Below are 15,392 nucleotides of genomic sequence, written 5' to 3'. Positions count from 1 at the left end.
TCAGCTGTGCCAGAAGTCTAAATCTAAATAACACCCACGGACCCAAAATCCCCTCATGGCTGTTCAGTGGATTATGTGGTTTGAAATGTGGACGACCAAAGTTCAAATCTGGTCAACAGTTATATAATAGAGTGAGCGCAACAACAGCTGCAGTGCCTGGATTAATAAAATAAATCATAGGGGTGGAGTAAACAGAATGCGAGAGATGAGTTGCTAATCTGTCCTGAAGCATTTCAAACTGCAGTCAAGGGGTGTGACAAGACATGAATGAGATTGGAAACTTCTTCATGCTGAACCAGTGACCGTGAAAAAGGACTCAGAATTACTCAAAATTCTTGGATTACCTTTGCAGCCAAAAGAATATATTTATTTCAGCTTTATTACCAGTACTGTGTTCAATACAGCTAGCTAATTTCAAAATGGCAATCATACATATGAAATAGATGGACATCCCAACAGCAAAAGTTGTATTTACAAATAGAGATACACATCAAATGTCCTACAGCAGCAATGCTAACAGAATATCATTTATTTTTATTTGGTTATGTTATGCATTGTCAAAATTTTTTACATGTGCATTACATGCTATGACACACATTTTAGTGCAAGATGAAAGCCGAGGCATTGTGTCACTATATATTTATGCAAGCTCACGGTTCCAAAGTGAAGGCTTGGACACAAACTGTATATAAAAACATGACATGACAGCATTAAAAATGAGAAAAGCAAATAAAAGGCAAGGCAAGTTTATTTGTATAGCACAATTCAACAACAAGGTGATTCAAAGTGCTTTACAGAGACATTAGAAACAAGAACAAATAAAAAGCATGATTTAAAATTGATTAAAACAAGCAAATAAACTAACTAACTAATTAACAAACAAACAAACAAACAACCAACAGTATATAAAATCAAAACAGATAAAATCAGAACAGTAGATAAAATCAGTAGTTAAATGTAAGTTTTGAAATTTAAGCTTAAAGTGTGGATTTGGTGCTTTATTCAAATGCAGCTGAGAACAGGTGAGTCTTCAACCTGGATTTAAATAAACTGAGTGTTTCAGCTGATCTGAGGCTTTCTGGGAGTTTGTTCCAGATATAAGGAGCATAAAAGCTGAATGCAGCTTCTCCGTGTCTGGTTCTGACTCTGGGAACTGATAAAAGACCGGATCCAGATGACCTGAGGGATCTGGATGGTTCATACTGGGTCAGGAGGTCATTGATGTATTTTGGTCCTAAACCATTCAGAGCTTTATAGGCCAGCATCAGAACTTTAAAGTCTATCCTCTGACGGACAGGCAGCCAGTGTAAAGACCTCAGAGCTGGACTGATGTGGTCCACTTTTTTGGTCTTAGTGAGGACTCGAGCAGCAGAGTTCTGAATGAGCTGTAGTTGTCTGACTGATTTTTTAGGTAGACCTGTAAAGATGCTGTTACAGTAATCAAGCCTACTAAAGATGAATGCATGGACTAGTTTTTCCAGGTCCTGTTGAGACATCAGATCTTTTATCCTTGATATATTCTTGAGGTGATAGTAAGCTGACTTTGTTATTGTCTTAATGTGTTTTTCTAAGTTTAGGTCTGCATCCATCACTACACCCAAATTTCTCGCCTGGTTTGTGGTTTTTAGATGTATAGATTGAAGTTCTCTGGTGACCTGTAATCGTTTTTCTTTGGCGCCAAAGACTATTACCTCAGTTTTGTTTTTGTTTAGCTGGAGAAAATTGTGGCACAACCAGTCATTGATTTCCTCAATGCATTTACCAAGAGCCTGTGCACTTTCTGCATTTTCGCTCTTATTGTACTAGACTTTCACCCATATTCCAACAAGGAAACAGAAATTTACATCATATAAAAGATCATGTAGTGATTTGTTCATGGATGCACTATGTGGAGTTTATGGATGAAATGGGAAATGTTGCAACTCTGCTTCTGTGATTTTATGTCCTGTGGGTGTGTAGACACATTGCAGGTGAGTTACTTCACTGAACAACTTTCAGAGGTCTGATAAGCTGTTAATCAACAACCTGAAGTGACCGCTGTACCGCCATGGTGATGTCATTCACAAATAAGGACTTGCTCATCCCTTGCTGCAGGATAAATAGTTAAATATAAATGAGTGTTCTGCATCGGTCAATACACTCGTCTAACAGTAAGTGGTGCATTCAACTCAAACATTTACCTCATTTGCTTTAATGGCAAAGGTAAAAAATGATTTATCTTGACAACAAACATGTGCAAACAAAGTCCCCCAAGTGATTTATAAAACCTGAGCTGCGGGATTCCTCAGCTACATCACTCATGTCTCAGTCGTTTTTAAGCTGGCATTTTAATCCTTCAATCTTTCTACATGTGATTCTCACAAATACCTGAGGGAGGTGTGGAGTCTAAGGTAAGATAATCGGAGGACACACCCAAACATGACAGATCTTAGCACTCACCCGTTTCAGGAAGCTTTGTAAATCTTTGTCTGACCAAAGTTTGCAGAGAAACAGGGCTGACGCTTTGCTGGATTTAGGGAAGTATCTATGAGAGAGGGGAAGGAAGTGTTTAAACTGGATTGAAAGCATGTACATTTTACAAAAACAAATTCCAAACAAATCATAGATATTCCTCACAGCTTAAATAAACCTGTTTGTTTATTTATTTAAGTCATATACAAACCACCAACTTCTCTGCAGTTAAACAAAGAATCTTACATGTTTTTGCTGAGATCGTTCAGGGAGCTTATCAGCTTGTTGTTTAATAAGTTCTTGTTCATCTCGGGATTCCTCATAAACAGGCAGCTGGCAGCCTGGCAGGCCATGGCAAGAGTATCATCAGATTCATTCCCTCCCGTGGTGCCATTGCTGAGGATCACCAGCAGCTCTGGAAGCCCTTTACGACCTTTAATGATAAGATAAACAAAATCCCCTCACTGTTTAACACAAACTAACTTTTGTAAAGCTGCAAAGAATTTTTCAGGATGATAAATTTCACAGTAAAGACTATTCTATTGTTTTAGGATGATAAAATTAAGAGTAAAATGCCTTTTGTTTAGATTTAAAATAAAGTACACAATAAAGGCAAATACAAAGATTTTGAATTAAAACCAATTCTTACTGATGGCACTGTGCAGGACAGGGTTCTTTGTCAAGTTGGCTATTAAATCCACTGTGCTCCTCTGCAGGTTGACTTTTTTTGAATTCAAGAGGGGACTGATAACCTGAAGCCCATTCAGTTTCTGTACAATGGTTTGACCAATTGCCCTGGAAACCTGTGAATACAAGAGCCCATATCAGCCTCTGAACTCAGCAAATGACATGACAGTTGTAGATGCAACCAAAATTAAGTTTAAAAGACAAGTGAAAATTTTATCAGTGTTAGACAGCTATTTGTAACATATTTCTCCTTACGAGGCCTTCCTGTGCAGTGAGACTCTGCAATATTCCACAACAGGCTTCCCGTGTTTCTTCTCGCTGGCTAGAGCCAAGCAAAAACAGGTAACTCTCCAGGGTTTTGGAATGAAACAGCCAGCTTGCCCCAGCAGGTTGTGACTCTTCAATAACTGGGAAGTCAAAATGATACTGGACAAGAAAGAGAGCAAGATCTTTATCTATCTCTGGCCTACTAAATTGTCCTCCATAAATGAGTTGAAAAAGCATTTTTTAATCTCTAAATGCAGGTGATTCTTTTTAAGTAGTGGAGACTCACAGTGTGCATAACAATTTTTGCAGGAACATGAAGTAAATCTGGGCAATTCAGAAAAAAGTGATGGTATTGAATGCAATACGGCAGCGGTCCCCAACCCCCGGGCCTCGGACCGGTACCGGTCCGTGAGTTGTTTGGTACCGGGCTGCAAGAGTTGAGGCTCAGGTGTGAAATGTATGGTTTTCAGGGTTTTTATCGGTTTTCAGCATTATTTTGTTATCGTTTTTATCGTTAACTCGGTTTTCCTGGGTCTTTTCAAGTGTGTTATGAATAAATCGTCTTTTTTTCAGTACCGGTACTAGTTTTATTTTGTTGTATTTATCTGCGACACCTTAAAGGCCGGTCCGTGAAAATATTGACGGGCATAAACCGGTCCGTGGCGCAAAAAAGGTTGGAGACCGCTGCAATACGGTACTACATGTTGAAACCCATCCTGCGTGCTCTCCTTATTAATGTGCCTATTTGGATTTTTTTTTATACAGCACATTTTATCACAGATGATGTCAATGTACTTTAAGTTAAAGGAAAAATCATGAGTAAAAATGCAGAAAAAAAGCCATTTCATCACAGGGTCAAGTACACCACACAACAATTCATCCCTCCACCCCCAAAAATCATGTAGCAACTCTACAAAATGTTTAATACAATTTTGTTTATTGGTAAAAGATTTACTTTAGAGGTCTGTTTGGGTTATAAGCCAACCGTGAAAGAGAAAGTTAGAGATGTACCAAGGGGACACGCCTTTACGAGATTTGAAGACTATTAAAAGATTTCTCAGTCTCTGTTGTGACTATTGGATTAGTCATTTCCGTGCATGTCTAAGAACTGTGGTTTTTTGCTTTTTGAGTAAACATTTTTTAAATAACTATTGAGATGGTGAGATGGAGATATAAACCATTTTCTAAGCATCAGTTTCAGATACACTGAAAAAAACATTGATTTTAAGTAATTTTTCAACTTTACATGTAATTTTGTTGCATGAGTAAAATGTAAAACAATACATTTAATAGAATCTGGTCAAATTAAATTAACTTGATCGGTATGCTATGTGTATTTCTCTTATTGATTAATTATTTGAATAAATAAACCTTTGCGTTTAGTTCTATTCAGGATAAAAAATGTATGTTCTTTAAGTGCTAATATGCTTTAAAAACTGACATACAAACCCAAACTAATTTTGAAGATTCTGTCTCTTAGTTTATTTTGGGTTTTTTTTTTTACAAGGACATGTCAGTTTTGTTTTGAATTAGCTCTAAACGTTTTATCAAATGAGCAACAGACTGAAGTATAAGGTTACAATTATCACAGACATTTAGGAGCCAGATCGGAAAGTTTCCCACTGTCACTGTCAATTTCAAACACTGGAATTATTAATGACTTCTATAATGTTGGCGCAAGTGATAAATCATTTGTCACCCTTCCAGCAGAGGGGAAAGGTAGGAACAACAGGTTCTGTCTAGACTGACAGGTACTTGTAGGCACTTTTTAAACTACTTCTGATAGTTCAAAAGTACTACTTAGGACTTTATTCATTCTAATATGTCTTTCTCACCTCACGTTCTAGTGATTTGCTCCGAGTGCTGAAACAACCGATGGGACTGATATTGTCCTGGCTGTTGCCCCTGTATATGTTTTTACCCAAAGCATTGATCCTGATGAACAGCTCAGGAGCCTCGGCCTCCAGCTGGAATGTCAGATTGTGCAGGATGCACACACAGTTTTCGGCTGACTGATTTCAACAGGGGAAAACATAGAGACGATAACAGTCATACACATGTGCAATGTAAACTAATAAAAAAGATGAATTCAAATGAATTTTTATTGACATAGCACCTAATCAAAACATTTGCGTCAAGGCGCTTTATACTGTAACCCTACAATAATAAACATAGAATAATGGAGACAGATTTTCAATAATTATAATAATTACATCATGAGTTATTATGGAAAATTACTGTAAAATGACAGATGGTTCTTTAAGATCATTTGATTACATAACAAAACAAAAAATAGCACTTTTTGAGAACTTTCTAGGTTCTAAAAACATATGTACAAGCTGAACACAGCAGTTACCCTGCTTTCTCTATAGTATGTTATGCAAAACTTACATATACAATGCTTTTCACACAGTTTACCTCATCATCTTCTTTTCCTGTTTGCACACACTCTTTGATATAAGCGACCAAACAGTCGATCAGACTCCGACATTTTCTCATTGTCTGTCTGTAGCTTTGCTTAGAACTGCTGAGGTTTCTGTTGAAATTAAAACACAAGATACATGCTAATTAGACACCCCAGAGTAAGAAATACTGTTGGCAAACCCATCTACTTTTTAATATTGGTAAAAATATGAAAGTACAAGCAAAGTATATAAATACTTTACTCAGTCATTGTATGTACTCCACTGTGTTTATCTGTCAGACTAAAGCAGTTACACAAGGCCTCAGAAAAGGTATCAAGAATTCCCTTGAAAGAAATCACATCTAAGAACAATCGAACCTTACCTTAAAAGTAAACAATGTTAATCCTGTACAGTCATTATTAAAACAGAAAATAAACAGCTGCAATGTAGAATAATACAGGAAGTCAGGCAGGTGCTTTAGATTGGAGTCATGTTTTTAGCTGATACCCTATCATACTCTACGTTATTAGATTACAATGTATTACCAACAATTACAACAGACCTCTGAAGACAATCCTTCAAAAGCAGCAACCCCAATGAGTCATTGAGCAACCCTGATAAAGAAGCTAGCTTACCTTAAAAAAACCTCATACATATTTGTTCAAATTGACTCAAACAGATTTTTGAGTTAATAAACTACCTTGTGTGCATCCATTATAACAATGGAACAACAATACTCAAGAAGGCTGTAGTGTTTAAATAATGTTCAGTTGTTACTAAGGGGCCAAAGGCGTGCAAAGATGATATCCCAGAAACCCTCAGCAGCCAGAACTGTTCATGCAAGGCAGGCTGGATCTACGTTTTTATGCTGTTTACAGCAAATTCTGACACTACCATTTAAGTGTTGCAGTAGGGATCAAGACAGACCAGAAAACATTTTTTCCAATGTTCTTTTATCCAATTTCAGTGAGTTTGTCTACACAGTAGCCTCAGTTTCTTATCCAACAGGAGTGGAACCTGGTGTGGACTTCTGCTGTTATAGCCCATGTGCTTTAACATTCGATGTACTACGGTTTCAGAGGTGATGTTCTTCAGGCCATGGTTGTATCAAGTGGTTATTTGAGTTTCTGTTGCTTCATTAGCTGAAAGAAGCCAGGGCATTCAACTCTGTTCTGAGCCATCAAGAAGGCTCACTGGATATTTACCCTTTCTTGGACCATTCTCTGTAAATCCTAGAGATGGTTGTGTGAGAAAATTCCAGTAGATCAACAGTTTATGAAATACTCAGACCGGCCCATCTGCCCACAACCATGCCACACTTGAAGTCATTTTTCCTCTCCATTCTGATGCTCAGTTTGAGCTTCAGCAGATCCTGTTAATTGTGTCTACAAACCTGAATGCACTTAGTCGCTGCATGTAACTGACTGATAGGATATTTATGTTAAGTAGTGGAATAGGTGTACTTAAAAAGGTGCCTGGTCAGTGTATAATCTGTAAATCTCACCTCCATAATGATTATTTAAGACCTCTCACATGTGAAGGAAGCCAACTCTTACACAGTTTTATGCTGCCTTTGGTTTATCACCAACCTTCTCTATCTCATATCATTATAACCCAGTAAAATAAATCAGTAATTAAGGAAAACAATTATAAAAGATTGTTACATAATGCAAACTTTACTGGTTGTTTGATATGTATTCACTGCTCAGAAACACCAAACAGTAAAGGAAAAGCAATGAATTCATTGGTGATGCTCCGCTAGAACACGCTTCTTCTTACCTAAGACATCCTGTGGTGTGAAAAAAGATGTCAGCATCTTTACTGTTCCCATTGAGCTGGTTGGGACCTGTTGTGTAAGGAAGAATTACACGCTCCATTAAAACGGGCAGTGCACTCTTCAACAGCTCTGGCTTCAGATGGTCTACAGAAGACAGATTCCACAGAAGACCTGGAAAGATAAGGAAACATGACCGGAAACTTAATTTATTCTTGTTGAGATGACATGATACAATCTAGTAAGAGTGGTTAGTTGCCTGTATTCACAAAATTCACAAGCTCACACAAGAGTTCAAACCACAGGAAAATCACTAGGGTTAGAAGAGACAGACAACAATACACACACTACGTATATGCCTTAGCTATTTATTGCGGTTTAACCTGGACAAGGACAAAAACGTAAAGAAAATTCTATATAAAGCCTCGTAATCATAGTTTCCCTATTTTTTTAAGTCTAGATTGACAGCTCGGTGGCACAGTGGTTAGCACTGTTGCCTCGCAGCAAGAAGGTCTTGCAGTGGGTTCTCTCTGGGTACTCTGGTTTCCTGCCACAGTTAAAGTCATGCATAAGTTAGGTTAATTGAAGTTTCTAAAATATCTGTGAACATGAGTGCAAATGGCTGTCTGTATCTCTGTGATAGACTGGCGACCTGTCCAGTACTCTGACTGCCACCCTATCACATCTGGGATAGGCCCCAGCATCACTGTAACCCTGGTAAAGATAAGAGGAGTGCAAGTTATTATAAATCCATTAACATTTTATGTTAACCAGACTCTAGACTTTGTTACACTTTGTTGAACACTCCAAAAAAACAACTCTTTAAATGAACGTAAAATGATTTCCACATTAATAAATGGCTTTCTATCACGATTAAGCATTTTTGTTGCACTAACGTAATTTGCATGGGTTGGATCAACTCAATTAAATTAAGTTGGACTCAACTGTAGTAAAACAGTTGAATCATCATTAATTAATCAAGTTAGTCCAACTCAAGTACATCAAGTTGCAATAACAGAATTGCATAATCCTAAAATAAAGCAATTTAAATACGTGGAAATTCTTTCCATGATTTTTTTATGTTCATTCAAAGAGTTATTTTTTTGAGTGAAATAGTCAATCACTGCCTGTCGCAAAAATATAAAAGAATTCATGCTGATTTTATAGGTTTAGGTTTATATATGTATTTGGCTGTTTTCTCAACTGTTTTACTATTTTACGTGTTATTCAGATGCAATCATAGAGTTAACTGTTCCTTCTTCAACACATTTACAGAATCCTTGTTTAACTGCACCTAAATGAAAGCCGTTTGGGTAGTTTCCTCTGAAAAACAGTAAACATATATAATGTGCCAGAACTTGATGAGTATGTAAACACTGTTATGTAATACTACACACCAGTGGCTCCCTGTCAGACTTGTTTGGTTAGGTGTGTGTCCGTTTGTATAGAGGTGCATATTTCAGTGTGATAATATTTACCTGTCAGTTGTTTCTGTAGCTCTAAAGAGTTTGCATCTTTGAGCAGAGCAGCAGCCTGCGTGATGCCACCGCAGCGCTGTATCTCCTCTTTGTTTTTCTCGTTTTTGAAGGACAAGTTACGAAGAGCAGCTGAGACTGTAGAGGTGACTTGCAAACTGGGACTGTGCAGCAGATTCACCAACGGAGGAATGCCATTAAGCTTTAAGACCTGTGGGAACACATGACTTCAGGTTAAGTGCAGCTTGGAATCATTTTTTTGTTAGAAAGAAAATGATTTTTGTTCAAGGTTCAAGGTTCTTTATTTGTCACATGCATAGTTATACAAGTATAACACACAGTGAAATGTAGCCTGACACGCTCCTCGACATGTGCAAAAATGGGGGGGGGGGGGGGGGGGGGGGGGGTGTAGAGGAAGAACATTATATATATATATACATACATACAGTATATACACTGGGTGAATGTGCAGTAGTAGCAGCAAGCAGGTGAATTCTGTACATTAATATGAATAGACATCTGACTATTTTACAGGATAGACAATATAAACATATTTAAAATTAAAGGAATTGAAATGTACATTGTGCCTTGGTGATCATTTAGTATTGAATCCATGTGAAGCTTAATATAAAATGATTGCATTATTAAAGACCATAAAGTACATTTTAACAATGGTATAATTTAACGGCTACTCAGCATTTGCTGTAATTGGAAATTGCATTCACTGCTACTACAAATCCAATAAAGCGTCACTGAATAAATTATGACTGAAATCTGAAGGATTTTAAGTTTAACTGGTTTTGGTAATATGCCAGTTGCAATTTTTTAGAGTATCAAATAAAAGATTATTTATATAGCACCACATCACAAAAGTCAGCTGAAGGTGCTTTTTACTGTAACACAAGTGATTCATATTCCATGTATTTCCTTCACCTTTGTCATTTGCCATGTCTCCTAAAAGCAATACTGATCCAGGTTACACTTAGGAGGAAATGATAAGCATTCCAACACCACAGCAAGATAAGATAAAAACATATGAACATATTAAGAACATATTAAGAATGAGGTAAGCTACCTCCTCTTTAGCTTTGTCGTCAATGAAAGTGTTGTGCTGGATGTAGGAAGCTCCACAGTGCTGATACGTCTCCTCATCACTGGCTAGATAGTCCACAGCCTCCTTCATAGTAATATCAACTTTATCAATTTTGGCATTTCCATCGGAGCTGTGAAAAAAATATTTAGATATTTGTTTTTTTATTAGCAATTTTGTTTAATCATAACATAAAATTTAAATGTGAAATTCAGGAAATGATAAACTGTATTTTCCGACTCACCCAGAATCCATTTTGCTTTTGAATGAAGGCTCGGTAACGTTCAGCTTTGGGGCTTTAACTGTGTCTATTCGGCTGTATATGAACTGATTGTTTGCTTTAGTCTGACCATTTGCAGCATACTGTGGTGGGGGTACCGTGGTCCTCGTTATAAACTGGCTGGTGGCTCTTTGTGACCTGCTGGCACCAGTCTTCATGGTTTGGATTCTCTTTGATGGGCCCGAACGCGATGGTACAGTGCGCTGATGTAATACCAGATTGGGCTCGCTGCGGCTGCTGTTGCTCTGACCGGCTCCCATAGGCCCAACAGGGGCATAGTGACTCTTATATTGATAGGCAGAAGATACTGGGTATCTGTTCGCACTGGATCCCTGGGAGATGTTGGCTTTTTGCTGGGTACTGTTTTTCTCATAGCTGAGCTGCAGAGCCACAAAAAAGATACATGTGTTTGCAATCAAATATATCACTGTGTCACGAAGACTTATTTTACCAGCACTGAGACTCGCATGGAGCAAATCAAACTGTGAAAGAACATTTTGGTTTGCAACCCTGTGGTGTAATGCCTGGCAAGCTGTTAAATAGATTTTTGTGGGAAGAGCCTCTGGAAGGATCTGAAAACAATTTTTGTGTCTTCACATTTTCTATTCAAACCTTATATTTACAAAGATAGATAGCTACATCTATACATATACATAAAAGAAATAAAATAATAAAATAATGATAAATCAGTACTTCCCAAAGATAGCAATGCAGGTAAGATTTTAGAAGGTTTGGGTGTTGAGCAAAAATTACCCCACAAGACTTGTCTCTAAAAATATTCTGACTCTGGAATGATTCCAAAAATACACGTAAACAAAAATAAGGAAACAAGATTAAACTTGATGTGCGATTTTGAATCCAACCCTCAAAGGGTTAATGATTGACCATTGTTACACAATTTCGTTCTCAGCAAGTCCCACAATGTGTCTCAGTGGAATATTTCATTCACCCACTATCTGATGGTTGATTTAAGAATTCCTTTATTTTTTTAAAATATAAATAAATTTTTGATAATAGTGCCACTAATTAAACAACGAAAACAATAATAATAATACTAATAAAAGAAGATGATATAATGTATGTGGTATTTTTTTTAAATTTAATACAGTCTAAAATAAGGCTCTAATATAAATAATGTCTTTTGGTAGTTTTTTGCCACAATTCCGAAAATGTCAGGAAGCATTCCTAAATGTCACAAAATATTTGTGTTTACAAATAGTGAAAAAAAAAGATATTCATAATCTTACACTTCTAGAGTAGCCATTCTTGAGAAGCATAATTCCATTTGTGCTCTGCGGTGATTTCGGAATTTCTTCAAACACAGAGTCATACGAAGGGCCTGAGGAGAAATGTAGACATTCTTAAGCTGTAAAACAGTACAATAATCACCTGATTTATGATCACTAATTTACAGCATTTGCCTTTAGCAAAAAAAGTTAAACTTCTTGTTTCCTGTCAGCATATCTGATGTAGTGTTTATGCATAAATTTACCGTGCTGATAGAAAAAAGAAGGAAATGAAATAAAAGTTAGACAACACTTCAGCCTAGTAGAAAGCAGTGGCCTTAAGTGGGAGCATAAATATATCAGCGTCTATAAGGGTTCTTGTCTTTAAACATGTAACGGTCACACTGGAACTCTCATTTTATGAATCCATTAAATTCTGTGAGAAAGTAACACTACACATGTGACATCCACTAACTTTTGGTTTCTTCCTGAAAGAAAGCTTCACCGCGCGCTCTCTTTTAACTCTATTACGCCTTTCCTCATAACACCCACATAACTGATTGCACTCTGTTAGTTAGTTAGGCTGCTGAACAAGTGTCCATTTGTTTACTGACCTTTATGTGCACACTCTGCAGACTGTGTTGTGCTGGACTTGCTTGCTGACATTACTCAAATTATTTCTGAAGTGCATCCTATTGTAGCTCTGTAAGGTCAGTTTTGCAGTATTTGCGGTTCATAACAATCTTACGTTTGTCTTTAAAGCTATACAGGCTTCTATTGTCATTTCTATTGCACCGATACTCTGAATCCCCAGTTTGTGAATTGTATTTAGGTTATGTAGCGTCTCTTAAAAAAATCCAATCTTTGTTAAATGTTATATTGTGAATAAATATTATTTCCTCCCCACACTTTTTATAGTAAATGAACATTTGTCATACTTCCTGTGGTATAGTAAAGCTGAGCTATGTCAAAAACAACATCTATAATAACTTAAATAATTTGCACCTATCTTTCTTATTTCAAAATATTTCTTATATTTCAAACACAGGTATGTGATTTGCTTGTGTTGTTTCTTTTTTTGTAGTAGCAGTAGATATGATTTAAAAGTACACAGATCAGAGGTGACATTAATATTTCTTTGCAGTTTATGCTGTACATTCAGTTGCACAACCAGTACATTTTGTTAACAAAAAAGCCTAAATTATGTTTAAATGCCTTCTCAGTACTACTGGGGGGAAAACAGGATGAAAACAAGAATACTGAAGCCTTTAAGCAATTTATCAGTTATTAAAAAAAAAATTATATCCTGATGCAAGGGGTCTCCTCTCCTGACCTGACGATGCACCCATGGAACACAAGGGCTCAATGATCAGATGAATAAGCATGAATATGCAACAAATCAAATGCTATCTTAATTCAAAGCTGACGTTGAGCTGATGTCGAGTACTCTCCAGCACAATCAAACACTATGCATCAGGTAATCTTTCAGAAAAATATTAGAATCCAGAGACTTGGAGAACCAATAGCAAGGCATTCTAAGACTGATTCTCTTGTTATAACCATAACAAAAAGTCCTTTTTTTCATTTTGCTTTGATGCATTGTATTATTCAGCTTGAGCTACAGTTTCTCTGTAATTAAAAACAGAATATTATCAACAAAAACATCTACAAATGATTATCATATTAATATGAAGTTTTGGTTTATGTTGGCTTCATATTCGAACATAAAAAGTTATGAATTTCGTCTTGAGGGACTAAGGAGAGATGGTTTTGTGTTCTGTATAGACCTTAAACGGCGAAACCCAAACGAGGGAAACACGTTTCTTGAATGGCTTTCTATACGCTAGCCTTTGAGTCCTGAAGAAGACGACAGGGTCAACGTTTTTAACTGCTTTCTTTCACTTTCAGGCTCACAATCTCCAAGATCTCCTCCTTGATACTCCTAAGCGTCCAAAGCTGTATCTGTGCTCTGGGTGTCGTGGCTGATCTTACTTGTTGGAGACAAAGAAGTAGATCCACTCCTGCTGCTGGTGCTGGACTTCGACTTTGTCCGCTTCATACTTTGAACTTGCTCCAGGACACGTTGCTGTGCGCTTCGGTTCTGGTTAACCGACGGCATCGCAAGTGACGTGTCGTCCACATTCCCGATGGAAATGACAGATTTTAACGGGTTTCCTTTCGACATTTTTCTAAATGTCCCGACGGCTCCGCGGGAGATAAGTGAAATTCGACAGCCGCCGAACGTGCAGTCTGAAGAAAGCGCACCTTGCCCTGCCCTGCGCAATAAACCGCGCCCATACGGACACAATAGGACAACAGGACCGCCGTAGCGTGACACTTTCACTTTTTTCTGTTGTTTTAACATATACGTATAAGAAACAGTCTGGCAAAGAACATAACATAGGCGCGTTTAAAGTACTGGAAAATAATAACAGTGAAGCAGTCTATTTGTCATCGAATATTTCTACTTTATGTAACTTCGTTGTAGTTGCAGTTATGCTGCAAGTAATTATTCACCTAGAAATGAATGCCAGGTTTAGTTTTTGTTTAACCAAAGCCTATGACAACGAGAGAAAATACTAGATTTAAAGCACACATTTCAGCAAAGTGAACTTGTATACACACACACACACACTGTTTGAACTGAAAAGGTCAATAGACACTCACTCAAAAGATATCTGCTTAAAAACAATCACAGGAGTAAAAACTGATTGAATAACTGAGTGATTAAATGTTGTGTTGTTTGTGTCATGGAAACAAGACTTTTGTTGCCAACTAAAGTCAAGCAAATAAGGAGAAGGAAAAAGAAAGTGTTGAGTGAGGTTAACCCATGTTTAGACCTGTTCACACGCTCTTTTTCCTCCTCCTTGAGCACAGAGAAAGCCGGAAAAGGCTGCAATTTCTACAGCATGCTGCAAAAGAAATAAAAGTATTAAACAAAACAGTTGACTTTGTTGACTTATATTGTGTGCAATATGTCCCATAACAGGATAATATAACTTGACTAATAATAACTCACAAGAAAAAAGCACAACTGGTAAGGTGCTACTTACTTGTTTGCTAAAATTTACAATACAAGTTCCTTTTGCACAACAAAAGTCTGTAAATAGCCTTTTGAGACTATCATTTACATTACCAGTATCCTTTTTCCATTTTACAAACGCCAGGCTATCACTTTGTTGGAGCGAAAATTTCAAACCAGTTCTGATGAGTTGTATACCTATATCATTTATGGAAGGTTATTAATTAGATTTTGGAAAGTGCAACAGAATAACTTCCAAACATACAGTTTTAATCAAAGTTGCACAGGTGTACAACACCTTACATGTCAGCGCGTCTTAAACATTTGCCATATTTGTGTTTCGAGTTTGAAACTTCTACCTTGTGTGCAGTTAATGTATTATTCATATTTGCGGGGGGGGGGGGAGAGAGCATTTGAATGCACCACACTAGGGTTGCCAACCGTCCCTTAAAATACGGAATCGTCCCGTATTTCGAAACAAAAGTACACGTCCTGTATTGAGCTAATAAGGGACACACTTTGTCCCGTAATACAGTGAGACTCAAAAGTAGTCTATAACTTTTAATGGAATTAACACTTTGTTTGAAAACATAATTCCCAGCCCCTCTCCTGCTTTGTGACCAATGAGCTGACAGCACACTTATGACAATTCGAGTATGACAATTCAGATTACCGCTCATCTCATTGGTCGAGGAAAGGTCGCTTGCGGAGAAAA

At 37.2% G+C, this 15,392-nt stretch overlaps 1 protein-coding gene across 1 annotated transcript; it reads right to left on the bottom strand.

Moving 5' to 3' along the window:
- Positions 1 to 340: 340 nt before the first annotated feature.
- LOC309706610 (plakophilin-1-like) lies at positions 341 to 14,530 on the bottom strand. Its single transcript, XM_082533308.1, has 13 exons — positions 13,648 to 14,530; positions 11,677 to 11,768; positions 10,394 to 10,809; positions 10,135 to 10,282; positions 9,063 to 9,270; positions 7,590 to 7,758; positions 5,824 to 5,941; positions 5,241 to 5,417; positions 3,394 to 3,564; positions 3,101 to 3,254; positions 2,698 to 2,884; positions 2,440 to 2,524; positions 341 to 2,088 (listed from the first exon to the last, which is right to left on the bottom strand). Exons 1-13 carry the CDS (start codon positions 14,018 to 14,020, stop codon positions 2,014 to 2,016), a joined length of 2,373 nt encoding a protein of 790 aa, XP_082389434.1. The 5' UTR covers positions 14,021 to 14,530; the 3' UTR covers positions 341 to 2,013.
- Positions 14,531 to 15,392: the final 862 nt, after the last annotated feature.

The sequence above is a fragment of the Aulonocara stuartgranti genome (assembly GCF_965226115.1).
Source record: "Aulonocara stuartgranti genome assembly, chromosome: 5".
Lineage (NCBI taxonomy): Eukaryota > Metazoa > Chordata > Actinopteri > Cichliformes > Cichlidae > Aulonocara > Aulonocara stuartgranti.
This window is presented reverse-complemented; position numbering and strand designations above follow the sequence as displayed.